This window comes from Eublepharis macularius, chromosome 8, assembly GCF_028583425.1.
Source record: "Eublepharis macularius isolate TG4126 chromosome 8, MPM_Emac_v1.0, whole genome shotgun sequence".
Classification (NCBI taxonomy): Eukaryota; Metazoa; Chordata; class Lepidosauria; order Squamata; family Eublepharidae; genus Eublepharis; species Eublepharis macularius.
Window position 1 is genome coordinate 134,044,934 of NC_072797.1, and position 20,863 is coordinate 134,065,796.

The window sequence follows — 20,863 nt, forward strand, 5'->3', positions numbered from 1 at the left end:
GTAAAAAATGTCACTTGTAGCTTGGCTCTTAGTCTGACACTAACCACTACCCCACACTGGCACCTACTGATGTGCTTCCAGGTACAGCCTTTTGTTTTTTTTAGCATTGGAGATAAAACCCAAAGCATCTTTAATTGAACTGAAAAACAAACAAAGCTATGGACTGTATTCCACCAGCTTATACTGAATTGTGCATCACAGCTATGTGCCCACCATTTGGAAATAGGCACAGACGTGTCTATGGGATTGGCAACCTCTCCCCATGCCATGCAGGGAATAAGCCCTCCCCTTTCTTTGGAAGCTGAAAGTGTAGGTAATCGGCCCCAGCCTCCACCATATTTAATAATTAATAAAATCATAGGGCCCCTGGATTAAATGCAGCTTGATCTGCAGCAAGGGGAATTCCAGCCGGTTGGGCAATGAGCATTGCTAAGTCTCGCCCGGGGGATCAGGGATGAAAGGCATGTTCATGCAAAATGCAGAGGACTGAGATGATTGAATTACTGCCTCTCCAGCTGCAGGCATGAGCTGTGATAAGACAGGGTCTCGCTGTGTCACCCCACTTAGCACATTCCAATACCCTCCTTCCGTGATGAAATCCTCACCCTAAGATCGAGGATCAATCAACCCCACTTAGCACATTCCAATACCCTCCTTCCGTGATGAAATCCTCACCCTAAGATCGAGGATCAATCAACCAGCACTGATAAGTTTGCTCTGGCTCTGGGAATCTGCATCTTCACATCTAAATTCATCAACTCAGCTCCGGGGAGATTCGTTAGCAAAGTGCCCCTTTTGTGAGGCAACAGGAGAGACTTTGCATTTCCTTTCACACACCCCGGCAACAAGTAATTAAACCTTTGTAATTCCCAGAGACTGACCTTTATAGTCTTTGTTCCAGTGGCTGAGGAACTCCCCAGCCTCAGGACATGTTTTGCCCTGTAAGAACCAGGGCTCTGGCCCCATTCAAACCGTGCACACCTCCTGGATCCAAGCACTGCTTCCTTAGGGTCACTTTCCCTAAGACTCCCTCTCTCTCCTGGCTGAGAACGCTGGACGTTTGAAGCTCTTCCTCCGTGGACTACTCTGCTCTTCGGATAGGTAATTATCTCCCTGAAATCCCTCAAATCTATTCCACCTTCACCCCTGTTTTTCCTAGGCATCTTGTGCGTTGGTGAACAATCTCTAGTCTCTCTGTGTGTGAGAGTGTTCCCCTTTTAATAAAAATACTCTTTCATTCAAAGATCACCGGTCTTGTCTGCCTCCTTGGGGAAGGGACCCTGTAAAAAATGGTGGAGATATCCCGTTGTTATACCTCTTGCACAGCCTTCCTCCTTGCCACTAATTCCCCCCACTTACTCGCAAGGAGGCCCATTCCAGGTAACAAAAGCAAACAGCTTTTGTTCACAAAGGCAAATAACTAATCTCTAATTTCCTCCACCTCCTTGGAGCAGGAAGACCTTCAGAAGAACCCAAGAGGCATCTCCTTTATGCAGACAAGGGGTACCAATTTGGAAGTTGCTGCCTCTGTCAGAAGACACTTGGCTTGGAACACTGTAGAATGCTGTCATTGGCCACATTTCCTGCCAGCCGTAATGTGATTGGCCTTGCTCCTGTGGACATTTCGTAGTGATGCCTACTACCCTTTTCCAAAGTGCCTGTAAATATAACAAGGTTGGTATCCCTTTCAGCATCTTTGGTCCAAGGTTAACATGGCCAGGACTTTATTTATTAATTTTTTAACAAAATTTATACTCCGCTTTTCTGCCCTCACCAGGGCCGCCAAAGCAGCTAGCAGATAAAAACGCAACTTAAAAACCATTAAAACTAAAACACCATATCATTAGAACAATTAAACGTGTGCGTACAAAACATAAAAAAATCAAAACATTGTGAATGAACAAGGAAGTCTTCACCGGGTGGCACAAGATCGCAACAGAAAGGGATGGACGAGTGTCTCTGGAGAGAGAGAGAGAGTTCCCGGGCTTAGGTGTCATGAGCAAAGAGGCTCACCCCCATGTTGCCCCTCAATCTCATCTCAGAAGGCTGGAGGCACCTGAAGCAAAATGACCACAGCTGTCGTGTAGGTTTGTAAGGGAATAGGTTGTCCTTCAGGTATGCTTGTCCGAGACAAACAGAGCTTTAAAGGTTAGCACCAGCACCTTCAATTGTGCTTGGAAACCAAATGGGAGCGTTACGATCTCTACAATGAGAGACAGCCAGTTTGGTGTAGTGGTTAAGGGCAGCGGAACTTTAATCTGGAGCACCGAGTTTGATTCCCCACTCCTCCACTTGAAGCCATCTGGATGATCTTGGGTCAGTCACAGCTTCTAGATCCAGAGGAGTTAACCATGTTAGTCTGTAGTAGCAAAACAGTAAAGAGTCCAGTAGCACCTTTAAGTAGCTTTGTCTCTCTGACGAAGAGAGCTGTGGCTCTCGAAAGCTTATGCTACAATAAAGTTGGTTAGTCTTAAAGGTGTTGCTGGACTCTTTACTATTTCACAGCTTCTAGGAGCTCTCTCAGCCCCACCCACCTCACAGGGTGTTTGTTGTGGGGATAATAATAACACACTTTGTAAAATGCTCTGAATGGGCGTTAAGTTGTCCTGAAGGGCAGTGTATAAATCAAATGTTATTATTACAAGACTGTAGTGTTATGGCCCCTACAACCCACACCATTCAACATCCTGGCTGCAGTATTCTGCACCAATTGAACACTTTTCAAGGGCAGTCCCACACAAGAGTGCATTGCAGTAATCTAATCTAAATTTTAATGGTGTCTAGATTCTTTAGAATTCCTCGCTAACATTCTCCTGGTCACCCAAATGATACCATGTACTGTTTGCTAAACTATAATGCCAGGAAGTACCCAAACTGGGAGTTAATTACAAAAAGGTTTGACTGTATAAATTATCTATTTTACATTGAAATGATACTTTTGATATATTTTCATGCTAACAATCAATTGAGAAACAACTGTTCAAAAAACTCACCTATGTATCTTTTGGCCAGCTGTGCAATCAAGCTCTTCCACTGTATCACCTGCTCTTTATCTTCAAAGTCTGTGAAGTATCCTGAAGGACTTCCCATCAATTCAAATCCTTAGTTGTTTTTTAAAACAAACAAAAATCTGAACAGTCATGAATTAGCAGTGGTTTGGGAGCTCACAGATGCCAAGAAAACTGATTTCCTAATAGGCATTATCAGGGCTTTTTTTTTAACAGGAACGCGGTGGAATGGAGTTCCAGAACCTCTTGAAAATGGTCACATGGCTGGTGGCCCCGCCCCCTGATCTCCAGACAGAGGGGAGTTGTCTGGAGATCAGGGGGCGGGGCCACCAATCGTGTGACCATTTTCTCTGAGGGCAACCCACTGAGTTCCACCACCTCTTTTCCCAGAAAAAAAGCCCTGGGCATTATACATAGTGAACTTTATGATCCTGGGAACCCTGTATTTTCACTGTCGTTTGCAAAGCTTCTGGTGGGTAACTGTGTTGGCCTGCAGTAGAAGAGAAAGATCTGGGTGCTGCTGGACCCAAATTTTGCAAAGCTGTTTATCTACAATAAAAGACAATTGGCTGAATTGAGAATATACACTTCTGTGCATAATTGCAAAAGCTGCAGAAATTCACAACTTCTCCTTAAGATATGACAAAAGTTCCCATTAAGGTAAATGTAACACCAACTTGTTAAATTCCCATGGTTTTAAATGAACCTGCTGTACTAAATTCCAACCACCTTCAGCTAAAAATTGCATATAGCACTATCAGGCTGCAGCAACAGATAGACATAACTTTACCTGGACGTAGCTTGTTTTCCCAGAGAAGATCCATGAAGTTATCCAGGCTGGTGAAATTGTAATGAAGTGTCCCATTTGTCACTCTGAATAAGACAAATTTGATTTTAGAATCCCTGCAACCTAAACCATTTCCCCAGAAAAGTCTACACATGGTATGCACCTGCATATTCATTAGTTGATGACTATAGCACTGAATGATAGTCTGCACTGTATGTATACACAGAACTTTGGTATTTCCCCACATCATCTTGAATATAATACTTGTTACTGTTGAGTTAACTTTTGCCTTCAGCTACAAATCATCCAGTATTGAGTAATCAAGCAGGAGCGAACTACTCTACCGGTTGCAAACACGGGCTCTCGGCATATGCTATGTCTATGCAGTCCTGATTTTCCCATGAAGACAGGCGTCTCAGTTGCTGATCAGTCCACTGGATTAGCTTGAACAGAGACGTTGTCATGGATCGGAACTTTCTCCAAGGTGCCTTCCTCCAACTTAAGTGGCAGTTCTGTGGAAGAAATAGCTACTTAAGTTGCAGGAAAGCTCCTTAGGCTGGAGGAAGGCTTCAAATCTTGATCCATGGAGTGGTGGGATTAAGGGTAGTATAATATGGTTTTGGGGGTGTAACTATTTTGTTCACTGCTGGGCCTCTCTTTCCTCATTGGAGAGATGGAGGCATCCTTCCAGGTCCTTCATTTTCTCCTATTTCTACTATCAGTTTAAAACATCTTCATCTTCATGGTTTGAGTTAAGATCTTGTAGATGAACAAGAATTGTAGGGCAGTTTCAGTGGCCAAGATTCCCTGATGGTCAACAGAAACTGATCACAGTCTGTGTGTGGAATTCTCTTAGTAAGCAAGACTTTCAGGTTACTCAAGTTCAAGGCAGAGCGCATCGCTGGAAAAGTATTGCTCTGTACACTTAGGCTAGTTACCAGCATTTCTGCAAGACGTTCCAGTGGGTGTAATGTTGGAATATTTGCTTACACAACGGGCAAGTGCATCAATGATTAATTGTAGTTTTCTATCAACGAAATATACCATAGTTCAAACCACAAAGCTGGTGACATGCTGACTTTACATAAAGAGGGAGATGTACTACATCCAAGAGGACTTTCAATATCACACAGCCTCATCTGAAACCTTGGATAATTGGAAGCCACGTGTTTGATCTTCCAAGTGCAGTGTGACTTAAGACATACTCTGCTTTTATGCATGTTGGAGCCAGGTGTAACTGTCCGGGGTCAGCAGCCCAGCCCCCGGACTTGCCGGAAGGCAGCGGCGGGGGGCAGCCGGGAGACAGCAGTTCAACCGCTCTGACTGGCAAACAGAGCCAGAACCTGCCTGTGCCAGGGGGAAGGGGCGAGGCCCCAAGGCCTCAGAAGACGAGAGGAGACAAAGGGAGCCCAGCTAGTCCCACCCCCGGGGGAGGAAAGGGGGCTAAGCAGAGCAGAGGAAGGGGGCAAGGACAGCAGGTTTGGGGACCCAGCAGTCGCCCACACAGAGCCCTTACCTGAAGGGAAGGAGCAGCAGCCCCAACAGCCCAGAGCCACGCCCCAGCTAGAGGATAGTAGCCTGGCCCAGGAGATGCCAAGAGCCAAGCTCCTCCAGGTGGAGCTGCTGGAGGCACTCTAATGGAGGAGCTGGGCAGCCAGCCAAGGGGCCACAGCTGGGCCTGCCTTCAGCAATCAGTTCAGCCAGGGAGGCCTGGCAGCCAGCCAGGGGGCTGCAGCTGGACCTGCCTTCGGCAATCAGCAGAGGCAGGGAGGCTTGGCAGCCAGAGAACAAGGCACAGCTGGTGCTGGTCAGTGCAGCCAGATCAGCTACCCCAGCTGCAACTACTTGGGGCAGCCCAAGACCAGGCTGGAAGGAGGGCGGAGCAGAGAAAGGAAGCCCTATAAAGGATGGCTAGGAAATGCCCTGGGGTGGTGGGTTTGAGTAGGAGTGATGGAATGGAGTGAGAGCAAAGACCAGGAAGAGAGTGGATGGAGGAGGAGAGGCCAGAGGGGGTGAGTGGCACAGGTTGAGCAGACCAGAGAGTGGATTGAGAGGGAGTCTGGGTGATGTATACCACCCCTCCTTTCACAGAGCAGGGTCCTGCAGCATCCCTGGCACCCCTCTGATGTCAGTAGCAGACTGCCTGGCGCCCCACCCGGTGGCGGCAAGCCCTGACAGTAACAATGTGCAGGTTTCCAGCATAGCTGCTTCTCTGAAAGAGGTAGCATGGAATTGAAGGGCAGTGACTTTTAATTTGGAACCACGTATTCCAGTGCCCCTTGAAATTGCTATGGGGTTGGCTGTGATTTGATGGTACTTCACACACATATTCCAGTGCTGCTTTGCACAGAACATGTTGCATGAACTTTTATCAAAATTTTCCAGTTGCATCAAGCTACAACTGTCCTAACCTTACTATTAATATTAGGTTATCTTGGACAAATAGGTTTGGGTTCCTTCATAGGTTCTGGATTGAGAGCCAATGTTTTGCTTTTTGATGAGAAGGTGGCAACCTTACCTAGACTCCTAAAGCAGACTAGCATACACATTAAGAGCAGAGCTCTTAAATATCTTACCAATTAATGTTTAAAAAGAACAGGGAGAGCTTTTTTTGTTGCATGGTGGCGGCAGCAAGAGTACTATCTGCAGCAAAGTGGAAGACAGATAAGGTGTGTTAAGAGTGGAGACACAAGAAATATATGAACATGCATCAGTGGCGCAACGAGAATGCCGATTTACACAACAAACCGACAGCCGAATTTTGGGAAAAATGGAAGGACCTTTTCGATTATTTAGGCAGAAATTAACTGATATAGCAGTCTGCATAACTAAAATTAACCAAGAAGTGGGAAGGAGGGAAGGAGAATTAGGATGCATCTATGCTTAGGTATAATAAATTTAGAATGTTCTTTATTAGGTCAATATAAGTGTAAATGTTCCAGAATTGTTCTTATTGAATATTATGTCGGAGGGGGTAGAGAAGGAAAATGGGTATTTGATGCTTCATGTAATTACGGCGGCAAGAATAATATATGCAAGGTATTGGAAGAAGCTAGAGATACCATTGAAAGGAGAAGAGATAGAAAAAATCTTAGAAACAGCAGAAATGGATGTCTTAACAGACTTGATAAAAGAACAAAGTAGGGGCAATCTGCAGAAAAGATGGACACCCATAGATGGGTTAAATCAAAATATGGAACAAGAAATTAAGTAAATATGAAGATAGGAGATAGAATGCTTACAGGTATTAAGCAGGGTAGCCTTATAAGAAAACTAGGTTTTGGATAAGGAAAACAAGATATAAAGAGGAGGTAACTGCAGAGATGGAAAATGAGTATAATACATAGTTTGCTGTTGTTATCGCTTTTGATTTCTTATGAAGTTGTGCTTGATATCTCCTGATGTGATGTCTATGTGTATATGTATGTATTCTTATTGAAACCAATAAAATAATAAAATAGTAATAATAAAAAATATATATGTTTAAACGTGTTGCTTTAATTCTCAAAACAATTCTATATGTACTGTTCACAGAAGATTGGATAAGTCTCAACACAACTTCCAATCTAGTATTTGTATAATCGTTTATTAGGCACTTCTTATTTTAATGTCATATCTTTTTAAAAATAAAAGCTTATATTATATATATATATATATATATATATATATAAAAACCTTAGTTACAGAACTGCCTAGTATTGGAGCAGCAGGACAGGAAGGACACAGTGATGAGTGAGGGGTGTAATGGCACCAGCAGGGCCTCTCCCCCCCCCAATGCTATAATGCAACTGAACTGACCTGACAGCTTGTCTAAACCAATCCAACCTCGCCAAGGACAACCAGTACGATCAACGTTTAAACTGGAAGCAAGATACACATTAAATGGGGATCTGCAATTACCATATTTCCCATCCGCTAACAGTCAACTGTGGTCTTAAAAGTAAGCTGTATATAAAAACGTCACGGTGTTCAGGGAAGGTCTCCTGCCCAGCAGCCATACAGATCCCATCCAGCGGCCAGGGCAAGTTTTACCCGCTCGTATTTTTTCACTTCTTCCCTTCTGAACAAAACGTTCTCGTCAATATTGTCATAAATCAGCATTGTGGTATGCATATAAACAAGCAGGGATCCTAGATGATGCAGAAGAAGGAGTAAACATGGAGAGGCTTTGAGCAGATAAAACGGCCGCCTGCGATTCCCCCTTTCTAAGCCAGCCGCCTGGCTCTGTTAGCTGCTCCGTTTCTCTTAGCACCGCATGCACTGCGGAGATGAGGCCGAGGAGAAGGCAGGCAAAGGCCGAGAGATGAAGACAAAGAATCCGTCGCTGGCTGCTCAACCAAGGTGAGTGCTTGCCAAGGCACCATTAAATATATTCATCGTCACTTCAGGGTTTCAGGCATCCATTTTAGTAAAAAATATATATATTTTTTGAAGGAAACAAGCAATGGAACCAAAGCAAATCTTTCTCATAGGCTTTAAAAAAGACGATCAAAGCAGGCAACACTCCTATTTTCGATGAATTCAAACCGACTGAGCATCATGATGAATAATCTGAACGGTCCAATAGGCTGGCCACACTGGGAGGGTTTGAAAGTAAGCTTATAAAATGATCTTAAGCCCACACGTAATGCTCATTTTTTTTCTCCCTACAGAACTGCACAGGATAAACAAAAAATGGATACTGCTTCCTCTAGTTCTGATGGGCTCCTTGTCTATTAAATTCTGGTTGGAGAGATACAGTTAATGATGCTTTTAAGTAAATAATACAGAGGATGGGTTTTTGGACACGTTGCTTTCTGATAAGGGAAACAAAACGCTTGTATCCTTTTATCTTAACGTAACAGGTGTTCAATAGCTTAACTCATTTTCACTGAGAATTAAGAGAGCTGTGGTCTTTCCCCCCCACTAGCTCCTTGAATTTAAAATAAGCTGCAAAACAACAAAGCGGGAATTGTCTATTAAAGAAGTCAGTGGCCTCCTTTATAATTAGCTATATTATTTTTAAAAGTTGCCACCTTCCCAAAGAAGTCATAGTAATGTTCAACAATAATTTAAAATAAATAACAACACCCCCCCACCCCAATTTTCATATAATTATCTAAGGAAAATGGCACCCGCAGAATAAAACCAATCTGCTTCTAGCCTAGGGAGAGTTTTACTAATATAATTTTCAGCTGCTGCATGTTGTTTCATGGTGAATCTATGCCTCCTTTTTATAGCTTGTTTTATTATTAATAATGTTATGCTGTTTTTTTCATTTTCTTGTTATGATTTTTACTTTGAGATTGCATTGAGCAGATCTCTGGAGAGGCAGCATATATATTTTCTAACTAAGCAAATAAGTAAATATTGAAAAAATAAGATTTTTCTTCTTTGGGGTAGGATGTATTTATTTAATTTAACATATATCACCTCTCCAGCATATTCACTGTTCGAGGGGGTTTACAGCATACATACAAAATACACTATTCAAATAATATAAATGCAAACATTAAAAAATGGTAATACGATATTCAAATGCAATACAAACATTAAAACCCAGTAATACAATAGAATACAAACATTAAAACCCATACATCTGAGAGAACAGGGCCATCACTAAATCCTATTCATGCCCATTGTCTATAATAAATTAAACATATGGAATCAAGCCAATAAAAATATCAGAATCAGAAAAAACATCTCTGCTTTGCAAGCCCTCCAGCATTTCACCAAATCCTGGAGGGACCGAGAGTCTCCATACACGAGACATTTGACACGTCAGAAGATGCAATATTAGCCGGGAGGGGTAGTTTAAAAAGACATAGCCGGCGGCATGGCAAAGGCTTTGCTATATACACGGGAGCTGTGTGAAGGGGCTGTGAAAGGCCAAAGGGAAACTTCAGCCCATAACAACAAACACAAACAACAGCATTTGATTTATATACCACCCTTCAGGACAACAACACCCACTCAGAGCGGTTTACAAAGTATGCCATTATTATCCCCACAGCAAAACACCCTGAGAGGTGGGTGGGGCTGAGAGAGCTCCAGAGAACTGTGACTCACCCAAGGTCACCCAGCTGGCTTCAAGCGGAGGAGTGGGGAATCAAACCCAGTTCTCCAGATTAGAGTCCCACGGTCTTAACCACTACACCAAACTGGCTCTCACACCAAACTGGCTCTTCAGGTCCAAGCCCGGCTCTGGAAGGCAGCTCCAGCCCATTTCCATTCCTGGCTGCCCTCTGGTTGCGATCCCACACAGTTTTAGACTGGAAACATGAAACTGACAGAGCCTTTGGGGAGGAGGAGATGAAACTAACAAGCCCTCTAAGGAATGCTCTCCGTTGGCTCTGTCTTTTTAAACTATGCTTCCCAGCTAACACTGTGTCTCCCTACACTTGATGAACACACGCTGAGGCATCTCGTGCAGAGAGACTCCAAGTCTCCTCCTTCCTGAGGGAGGGACCACAAGTGTCAAAGCCCTCTGGTTGAAGAGATTCAAACGTCCCAAGGGCCAGGAACCACCATCATGCCTGAACTGCAGACCGTAGGACACATGGGTGTTATATCGGGAGAGGCAGCCCCATAGGTATGAGGGTCCCAGGCTGTTAAGGGCTTTAGAGCTTAAGACCAACACCTTGAATTTGATTCAGAAGCCAATTGGAAGCCAGTGCAGCTGCTTCAAAATCAAAAGTGATATGAACTGACACTGGTATGCCAGTCAGCAGTCCTGCGGGACTCCACAAGAGAGTTCCCGCCAGGCTGACTTCTCAGTGAGGCCAAGTGGTTGACCAAAACTGAGTGGTCAAGAGCGTCAAATGCTGCTGACAAATCTAACAAAATCTGCAGCGCATGCCCACGTTTATACAGGTGGAATCAGAGATTATCAACCAGTGCTACTAGAGCTGTCTCAGTGCCAAATCCAGGCATAAGCCAGAACGGACACAGATATTTCCATCAAGAAACCATGGAGCTGCTCCTTCAACTCCCATTCAATTACTTTGCTCAGAAACAGTACATTCCAGACCCCCTCGGGGGCAGGGGGGGTAATTTGCTATCTCATTCTTATCCAAGGAGGATTTCTTCAAAAATGGTCTTACTATTGCCTCCTTGAGTGAACTAGGGAACTGACCCTGTGAGAAAGAGACAGTGAAGGGGGTTGCCTGGCATCCATGGAATAGTCATATTTCAAAGACTGTGATCAGCATGTAAATCTGCTGTTCCAGGGGAATAAATTAAAAGATTCAGTGGGCATGTGCCATCCAGGGGCCCAAAAATGAATGTGCCATGCAGGGACACAAATTTCCATCAACATGTTTTTTAAATTCCAGAGCCCCTACCCAGGAGAATAGCACAGATCTCCCTGAAATTGCACTGAATCTCTGTGATACTCAATGCAACTGGAACTAGTTTCCACATGTCTCAACCCCCTACCCACTGTTCAGTGCTGAGGAGGAAAGTAAGGCTTGCTCCCACAGTAGGATCAGTTCCTCGTGGGGGTTGTTCTATGCAAAACAGCAAATTTGATTTCGGCAACAGCGCAAGCAAAATTGCAATGGAGAAACTACAACAGGACGATTCCCTCTTCCCATTCTTCCCTGACAACAGACATTTGATGAAGATTACAATAAGAGACAGCAATGGGCCTGAAGTCACCCAGTGAACTTTATGGATGAGTAGAGATTTGAACCTGGGTCTCCCAGGCCCTAGACTGGCACTCTAACCACTACACAACACTGTCTATGTATTAATGTTCTAGAGCATTAAGGCGCACAAATTGAAATCTTTTGCACATTATTTGGATATGGCAGTAACAGGAAATGAGATTGTTATTAAGTTTTTCATTTGACCAGTGGACATAAGCCATTATCCTCAATGTAGTACCCATGAGTGCCATATCATGTGACTATGTGTTTCCTGGAACCTCCATAATTCTTTCCCAAGCATCTTTTCCCCAAAGAAAGGAGACAATCTTGGCTCTCCTCGACCCGTTTCCTCTTTTGGAGAAGGAGGGTGTTCGGAAGAGCCAAGGAGGCATCACCTTTGTATCCGTTGCATATACTGATGAGCTAGACATTATGTCCCCACAATGGGCAAATAACCTCTGAGGCTACTTCAGGTTGGAAAAATGGCAGGTTGGACAGCCCAAGCCCCCTTTCTCCATGCATCACAGCCCCAATCCTAATCAGGCCCCTATATGCTGGGAAGCGAGGAACTCGCCTCCCCACCTGACACAAAGTGTATCTGAGGCCTCACCCTGGCAATTGCGCAACTCTAGTGAAATCAGATTCTATTTGTGGTATCAATGCATACTGTAAAGATCATGTCTAATCCAAAATGCCTCATGAGATGGCATGAGATCTACTAACTAGCATCGCTTAAATGCTTACTTGCAACAGTATCTCTCTAGAGCATTGTTTTGAATGTAGAAAGTCCCCAGGACCAGCCCTCAGTATCACCAGTTAAAAGCATCTCAGATAACATGGCAAAAGAAATACTTCTTTTTTTCTTGGACAACCAGTGCCAATTAGAGCAGAAAGTTCTTGGTCTAGATGGACCAATGTTCTGATTTGATACAGCAGCTTGCTGGCTTCCTCAATGTACATGACTAATCCTAGGTGCATTTATTTCAAAAATAAGGAAATCTATATATTTAAAAACAGAAGTCTTTTGTTTTGATGCCATTTCTGACAGGAATTTTATTGTAATTCCTTACAAAATAATAAAATGTATTTTTGTGGTGGGAACAACTTGCTGTAAATTTTCTTTATGCTGACACTTATACTTCAGCTTATGCTGACCCTTATACTAAGAATTCTTAACTTGAATTCCTCTTTAGAAAAGTGATGTTACAGTTAAGACAAAAGATTCCTTTTCCCTCACTCCACAGGGGAACCTGCCTGACCTGTCAGACTCACAAACTCTCTCTGAAAACAAAATCTTGTCAGCTACCAACTGTCAGCCTGAAGGCTAGTTCTCACTGGCCAATCAGAGGAGGGAGCAGCCCGTCAATCACTTGGTCATTCCAGGCACTTGTTAACTTTTTCCCTTTCAGTTCTCTGACTGATGCATTTAGGAATCTTTCTTTAAAGTGAATTCTGTTACACTCATATATTTAATAACAGAAACACTGAGAGTAAATGGTTTACAGCTTCTGCCAAGGAACTGAAGTAAGTGTAGTTTTGTGACTGGGACAAAAAAGTTCTTTTAGGGAACATTTATAATTCTGAAACTTCTGAAAATGGGCAAGTATAAAAGCAGCACCACAGGATGCTCCTTAAAAATGCTGGTTTCCCCTTTAAAAAGTTTCCCGAGAAGTACTATCTGCTACTTTGGAATCAAGAACCATATTTAAAAAGACATGATGATGGGTGAGGCACATTTTCAAATGGAGCATAGAGTGTTTGTTTTGTGGTCTCTTGTACTGCACAAACCAAGCAGGCATGCTACAAATCATTCACTTTACTTTTATCATTAACAAAATCATTCACTTTACTTTTATCATTAACAACCCATGGCCTGGCCAAAAGAGGCACAGAGAAGCGGAGCATTTTCCTGAACCAACTCACCCTCATCCTTTGGATGAGGAGGAAAGGCCAAAGGCCTCCCTAACCCTGACAGCCTTTCCATATTTCTCTGATTCAGGATTCAGGCATTGCCACATGTTCATCTCAATTCTGGGTTTGTATTGTTAACCTATTTCCATTCACACAGCATACAACAAAATGCAAAGTTCTAGGGCAGGTCTCCGGTGTAGAAGAGGTTGCCTTAACTCCAGTCTTGGCTGTGGAGAGATGATGTATCCAACTTATTGTACAGAAACATACTGCATGGATGTGCGAGACATAATCCATGAGAGCATGGGAAAATGCAGAATGTGCTGTTGTGTGCAAAATTCAGTTTATGTGTATATGTTTATTATTCAGTTTATGTGTATATGTAAGTGCAGCTGTCTTGATGGCCCTTAAGAGGGCTGAAAGATGGGGTATAAATTTTGTAAAATTAATATTAAAAAAGGAAACCTAGGGGAATGAAACCACACTTGAAAACATAGCTGACAGATTCTACCTACCCCTTCCATATACAGTTGCAGGGCTTTTTTTCAGCAGGAACGCGGGGGGACGGAGTTCCGGAACCTCTTGAAAATGGTCACATGGCTGGTGGCCCCGCCCCCTGATCTCCAGACAGAGGGGAGTTGAGATTGCCCTCTGCGCTGCAGCCATGTGACCATTTTCTCCGAGGGCAACCCACTGAGTTCCATCACCTCTTTTCCCAGAAAAAAAGCCCGGTATAGTTGGATCACCTGCTATATGAACCTTGTTCTCTTTGGCCCAAACCCTGCACCTAGAGCCCTTTCACAATGTATGGGGCAGCTTATGCATTTGCTATGATAAGCATGCAAAGTCTGATGGGGAGTCATAAGGGCACCAAAAGAAGGATTAGACCAGTGGCTCATCTAGTGCAGCATCCGCTTTCCCACAGTGGCCAACCAGTGGTCATGGACGACCAACAGGCACAGAGGCCAAGACATGCCTTCATCCCCTAGCACCAGCATTCAAAGGTTTCCTGCCTCTGACAACAGAGGTGCCCTTTAGTCTTCATGGCTTGTAGTCAATGGTGGACCAATCCTCCACGTATTTGTCTAACCCTTTTTATTTATTTTGTTTATTTATTTTATTTTATTTATATTCTCCAAAAATCACCACCCAACCATCTCCAAAGGTATTTAACAAGGCTGGGCGGTAAATGCTTCTAGTAGGGGGGCATGTTCTCCTCTATTCAGCCAGCAGGGAGGCCCAACCAGCGTCAACCATACACCTGATGGAACAGCTCCGTCTTGCAGGCCTGGCAGAATCCAGCCGGGCACTGGTCTCTTTAGACAGAGTGTTCCACCAGGTTGGAGCCAGGACCAAAAAGGCCCTGGTTCTGGTCAACGCTAGGTGGGCCTCCCTGGGGCCAGGGGCCATTAACAGCTGTTTGTTGCTGGATCGAAGCGTCCTCCGGGGCTCATATTGGGAGGCGGTCCCACAGATACGCTGGTCCCAGTCTGCATAGGGCTTTGTAGGTTAATACCAAGACCTTGAACCTGATCCAGTACTCCACCGGCGACCAGTGCAGCTGGCGCAGTACTGGTGTTGTGTGTGCATTAGAAGACACCCTGGTGATGACACATTTTGGACCAGATGTAACTGCCGGATCAAGTTCAAGGGGAGCCCTGCTTAGAGTGCATTACAGTAGTCTAGCCTAGAGGTGACCATTGCCTGGACTACTGTAATTAAGTCACGGGTCGAAAGATAGGGGGTGAGCTGTCTGGTCTGTCACAGATGGAAGAACGACGACCTGGCAACCGCCGTGACCTGGGCCTCCATTTTCAAGGAGGCATCCATGATCACCCCCAGGCTCCTGACCCTCGGAGTCAGTGTAAGCCCTGCCCCATCAAGTGTCGTAAGCTGGGCCTCCGAATCCATGCTCCCGTGACTCAAGTGAAGGATCTCCGTCTTTCTGAGGTTTAACTTCAGCCGACTCTGCCTCAACCATCCGGCCACGGCTTCAAAAGCACGCTCCAGGACATCTGGGGTCGATCCAGGCCGTCCGTCCATCAACAGATATAGCTGGGTGTCATCAGCGTACTGACGACACCCAAGCCTGAAACTTCGCACCAGCTGGGTGAGGGGGGGCGCATGTAGCTATTAAACAATAACGGGGAGAGTACTGCCCGCTGTGGCATGCCACACGCTAGTGCACGGCGGGATGACAACTTCTCCCCTAGTGCCACGCTCTGTGGAGAAAGGAGACAAGCCACTGTAGTGTCGTCCTTTGTATCCCCACGTTGGCAAGGCGTTGGGTTAGATGGTCATAATCAACGGTATTGAATGCTGCCAAAAGGTCTAGTAAAATCAGCTGCGCCATTCCACCTCAATACAGATGTCTGCGAAGATCGTCCGTGAGGGCGACCAGCAATGTCTTGGCGCCATGGCCTGGGCAGAAGCCGGACTGGAAGGGATCCAGGGCCAAGGTCTCCTTCAGGAAACTCTGCAGCTGTTTCTCTACCACCCGCTCAATCACCTTACCCAGAAACGGAAGGTTCGAGACTAGGCGGTAACTGAGCAGGTCGGCAGGATCCAATGATGGTTTCTTTAAAAGGGGCCTCACCACAGCCTCCTTTAGTGCCCTTGGAAAAACCCCAGAGCCCAAGGATATGTTGATAATAGCCTCTAAAGAATCCCGTAGTCCACTGACACTGGCTTTCACCAGCCACGACGGACACAGGTCCAGGAGGCAAGTGGTAGGCCTCACCACCTGCAGGATCCTGTCTACTTCCTCCCCAGAGAGAGGGATGAAGTGATCGAATACTGGCCCCAAAGATGGCCAAGGGGCCTCTAGTTCACATACTGTATCAACTGTGACTGGCAGATGGTTTTTAAAACCATATTTGCTAATAGCCGTCACTATGACCCCTGGCAATGAATCCCACAATTTAATCACTCCATTTAGAAAAGAAGTATTTTCTTCTTTCCATCTTGAATCTACTGCCCATTGTCATCTTGGGCGCTGCTGAGTTCTAGTGTTTGGGGAGATGGAGAAATAAATCTGCTCATGAACACCCTGACACTTAGGAGGGCTATGCTTAAGAGCTATAAATGGTTACTGGATATCTGTAGGATGCATATTTCCCCTTTGGGTTTTATATCTATGTGGTAGTTCAGGTCCCCCTGTGCTTATTGAGGAAATGCATGAAACAGCGTGATTATCCTGTAGCTAGTGAAAATCTCAGATGGCCCTCAAGAGATGTCTGACCCTTTCGAAAAGTATAACAACTCTTCAACGAGAAATGTCTTATCCCTGTTTTGCATGCAATCTTTTAAATAACACAATTACTTGCAAAACATATGGCCAAACTTCTGGCTAGAATCCGTCATCTCTGACCAAGGAATTCGAAAAGAACAGGAAATGTGAACAGTGTGTAAAGTCCACTGGACAAGATGATCAGCTGTTAATCAATAATCTATGAAGTATTGAACAAAGGGAATACACAATAATTAATCACAACATATAATCAGAATCCAAAGTAAAACTTTGCTCCTCCCCCTCCCTCAATTTTTCCAATGGGTTAAAATATTAAATAGACTTTGGAAAGCATAGTCCAAATTTTTGTTTTCATTTATTAAAATGTGGGGAGTAGACCTTTTACTGGCATACTTTCCCTCACAGACCATCTAAACCAGTATTTTCATGACTTCCGCAGCTACTTCTCATCCAAGCCTGTCTCATCTTCGCACTACTTCCTTGGCTAAAGCAAGGTTTCCTTGCCAATGTTGCCATTCAAGAGGGAAGTGCTGAGAAACTTGAGAAAGGCCTTGGAATCAAATACCTTACTAATGGGTAGGACTTAACTGATACAGGAGTTTAATGAAGTTTGCTTCACAGAGAAATCTGCCCTGAACTATCAAACCATTGTTCCACCAAGCCCAGTCTCTCAGCAGCTGTTGTGTTCTGGGGAATCAGGAAAAAGCCATCAAGTAACCAGCGAATTGGAGAGCCATTAACATAAAATATACGAGGGCACTTGGAACCTTCTGAATAAAGCATGTACTACACACTAGTGTAGCTACACATTAGCTTTGAGCTACACACTAGCTTTTCTAGCAGGACAACCGTATGCACTTTTCTTCAGAATTAAGCCCCACTTACTCCTGTGGCTATCACCACAAGAAGCTCATTTTAGAAGGGAAATGGCGAGTACAGGTAAACGGTTAACATATTGAGATACGTTGAAATTTCCCCCAGGTGAAGTTAAACTAAAGTCACGAGAAGACTTATCAACAGAGGAAAACATATGTCAATGGTTTTCCTATATGCAAATTTTGGAAAGGTTTAAACTAGTTAAGAGGCTTTATGATTTTGAACAAACTAAGACTGAATTTGAGAAAGATTTATGTACAAATGAACATGTAATTGCCAAAATGTAGAACCTCTTGTAGAAATCTGAAATAGAGGAAGAGCAAGTGAAAGAATGCATGATTAAATGGGCAAAAATTTGGATATGATATATTATAGGAACAATGGGGAAATATGTGGTTGAAAGGGTTAAAATTTACATTAAGCTCCAATCTTACGGAGAATTTTTATAAGATAATGTATCATTGGTATACGACTCCTGAGAAATTGGTAAGAATGTACAAGGGTTCTTCGAATTTATGCTGGAAATGTGCTCAACATGAAGGATCATTTTATCATATGTGGTAGACCTATAAGAAAGCAAAGACTTTTTGGACACAAATACAATTATTAATTCAAAAGATTTTGAAGATTAAAATACAACTGAAACCAGAGAACTTTTCGTTGGGAATGATGGATATTCAGTTGGAAAGAAGCTGTGGAACTTTGTTTTTATATATGATTATGGCAGCAAGACTATTATATACACAAAACTGGAAGCTTCCCTTTAGTTTATATAGTTTTTCTTTATCCTCTATGTTTGTTTTCCCTTCTGTTTGTATGATCTGTTATTTTTGTTTGTTAGTTAGCTAGTTTTGGTGTAACTGTATCTTTGTTTTTTTATTATATAAAATTGCTAATTAAAAAAAAACAGCAGTAAGCCCCACTGACTTCAGTGCGACTTGTTTCCGAGCAGATGCACCAAGGAATGATGGCTTGATATATGTTAGGTGCTGGCAGTATTTATGGGCAAGATTGTTGTATGAGCAAATGATGACAGCATTTCTACCCTTGAATTCTAGATGGGGAAGCTGAGGCTTACAGACTGGCTTGCCTACGGCTACCCTGGAGAGGTCACGGCAGAGAAGAAATTCAAATCAGAATATTCCTGATGTCAAGGTCAGTCATTGCTGTGCTGTGTCAAATCCCTCAGATGTCCCATCAGATGTAAGCCTACGAAGGGCAGTGTAGTACATTGCTAAAAAAACAAGGGAAAAGATTAGGTTCAGTGCCTATTCACAGTACTGGTATTCAGGGTCCACCACAAGGACTGTCAGTCAGATGTGTACTTGCAAGTTCCCTGTTTGGAACTCAGTTCTCAGACATGCGGAGTGTAAGCTGGACTAGGATCATGGCGTACAAAGAAAGGGTATCTCAAGCTCAAAGGGAAGAAAGAGCTCCTTGCCACACTGGAGCAAACTTAGTGTACTGCAAAGTACAAACAGAGCCCACCTGTGACATATAGTGCCCCCTTGGGGCTGTTTCAGGTTGGGAAAATGGCACAGTGGGAGATGTTGGAGCCCCTTCTCATGCACTGCAGCCCCATGGGCCTGGGAATTGCACTACCAGCAGGGAACTTGCAAACACTTAAGGACTGTGCACAGCCAGGGTAAAACAGAACATGCTGTCAGGACCTCAGAGGTGGACCTAGTCAGAAAAGCGACAGGAGCTTAAATAAATGTGCTTTAAACATCTCCTCTGCATTCACTGCTGCCGCATACAGCGAGAAAGTGCAACTACTGGGATTGGTGCTGATATATGTAAATACAAACAATCCCCAAACCTCTCTCACCTAAATAGCTGGAGCTACTCCTAAACAGAAATGGCTTGACTTAGTCAAAGAAGCCATATCCTCCAGTTTGCAGCATCTGAGCAAGTCTGTTAATGATAGGGCATTTTGGAGGTCTTTCAATTCATAGGATCGCCATAGGTCGGAGGCTACTTGATGGCACATCACACACACAACTCACAACCAACTGATTTGCACTGTCTTATATGGGCAGTGGAAATAGTCAGTTTGGGAATGAATTGAGTCATGAGTGGCCCCGTGTGTGTGGAGTTCCAGGGAATTATTTCCTCTGTAGGCAGGACTTTGGGTGAGGTGCAGTTTTGCTTCGCTCACTTTTGATTCTGTTCCAATGCCGGCCATTCTCTGTCTCATGTCCACTGCTCACATAGCTCTTCTAGTACAGAAGATCTTGCTATCCTCTAGAGTGTTACATGCTGTGGAACTGTCAGTGGTTGGGTTCCCTTGGACCCAGTCTGCCAGGAAGCCTCTTGCATCCCAGAAAGACTCCTTGTTAAGTGGTTTGGCTGCAGCACTCTGTTGGTTCGAATCCCACTACTGCCATGAGCTCAATAGGTGGCCTTGGGTAAGCTGCTCCTCTCAACCCCAGCTCCCCAGTTGTGTTGTGGGGCTAATAATAACACGAACTTGTTCACCGCTCTAGGTGGGGCACTAATCTGTCTAGAAGAGCGGTATATAAGTGTAGTTATTATTATTATAGTATATCTATTTATACTCTATGGTTAAAGCACATACTAAAATGGCACCTAGGAAAGTTAAGTTGTGATTATGTTCACAGAAGGCAACATTATAGCATGTAAGAGTCATGTACTCTGCATACAAATACAAGTGTATTTGGCAGATTTGGCAGATTTCACAGAAATGCAGAGTATAAATGGTCTAAATGAATAATGTGTGCTACAGGTACAAACCCAGTGTTGAGATACTGTCTGGCAAATACTCGCTGGACAATATCTGAAGGGCGGCGAGTTACCTAATGTTTTGCTGTTCATCTTGTTATGCAGAACCATCAAACTAACAATTACAACGATGAGCTAACAATATTTTGCTCCATGGCAGGCAAAATATTTGAGAGAAACAAAACTTGAGTCTATGTGTTTGTAACAAGATCATTATCTTAGGGATATCATGAAGTTAATATAAAACTTAAATGTAATAGAAACTATGTATGGGAGACTTAGTTTTTCATATATCACAAAATCTATGCCATTTCAGTTCTATCCATGGTTCTTAAACTCCATTCGAGTAAGAATCACTATCTGGTTTTTCAATTTTCTGGCAGACTACCAAATTTCTTGATTTGTAGGCAATACACATGGGAAGACAAGTGAAATGTTTAAAACTTGGCTACGGTGATTTAGCTTTAATTGATTAATTAGTTGGAACCAATTTTATGCAGTAGGGATGCTCATTAAAGACATGTTTTCTTGTTTGAAACTTGTTTGGTTAATTTAATTTAATAGACTGCTTACCCAACCTCCTCACAAGCGAGCTCAAGGCGGGTTGCAACATTATATAGTGGTACAAAAAGTTAAAAACAACAATACACAATCCTTAAAT

At 43.6% G+C, this 20,863-nt stretch overlaps 1 protein-coding gene across 2 annotated transcripts in view; it reads right to left on the reverse strand.

The window, feature by feature from the left end:
• The window catches only part of IDUA (alpha-L-iduronidase), a 105,659-nt gene that overhangs the window by 47,883 nt on the left and 36,913 nt on the right, over positions 1-20,863 (reverse strand). For both annotated transcript variants that reach the window (XM_054986429.1, XM_054986430.1), the window contains exons 3-4: positions 3,799-3,881; positions 2,994-3,101 (exon numbers count right to left, since the gene is read on the reverse strand). In XM_054986429.1, the coding sequence (XP_054842404.1) occupies positions 2,994-3,101; positions 3,799-3,881 (191 nt within the window). The remainder of the gene's footprint in view (positions 1-2,993; positions 3,102-3,798; positions 3,882-20,863) is intronic.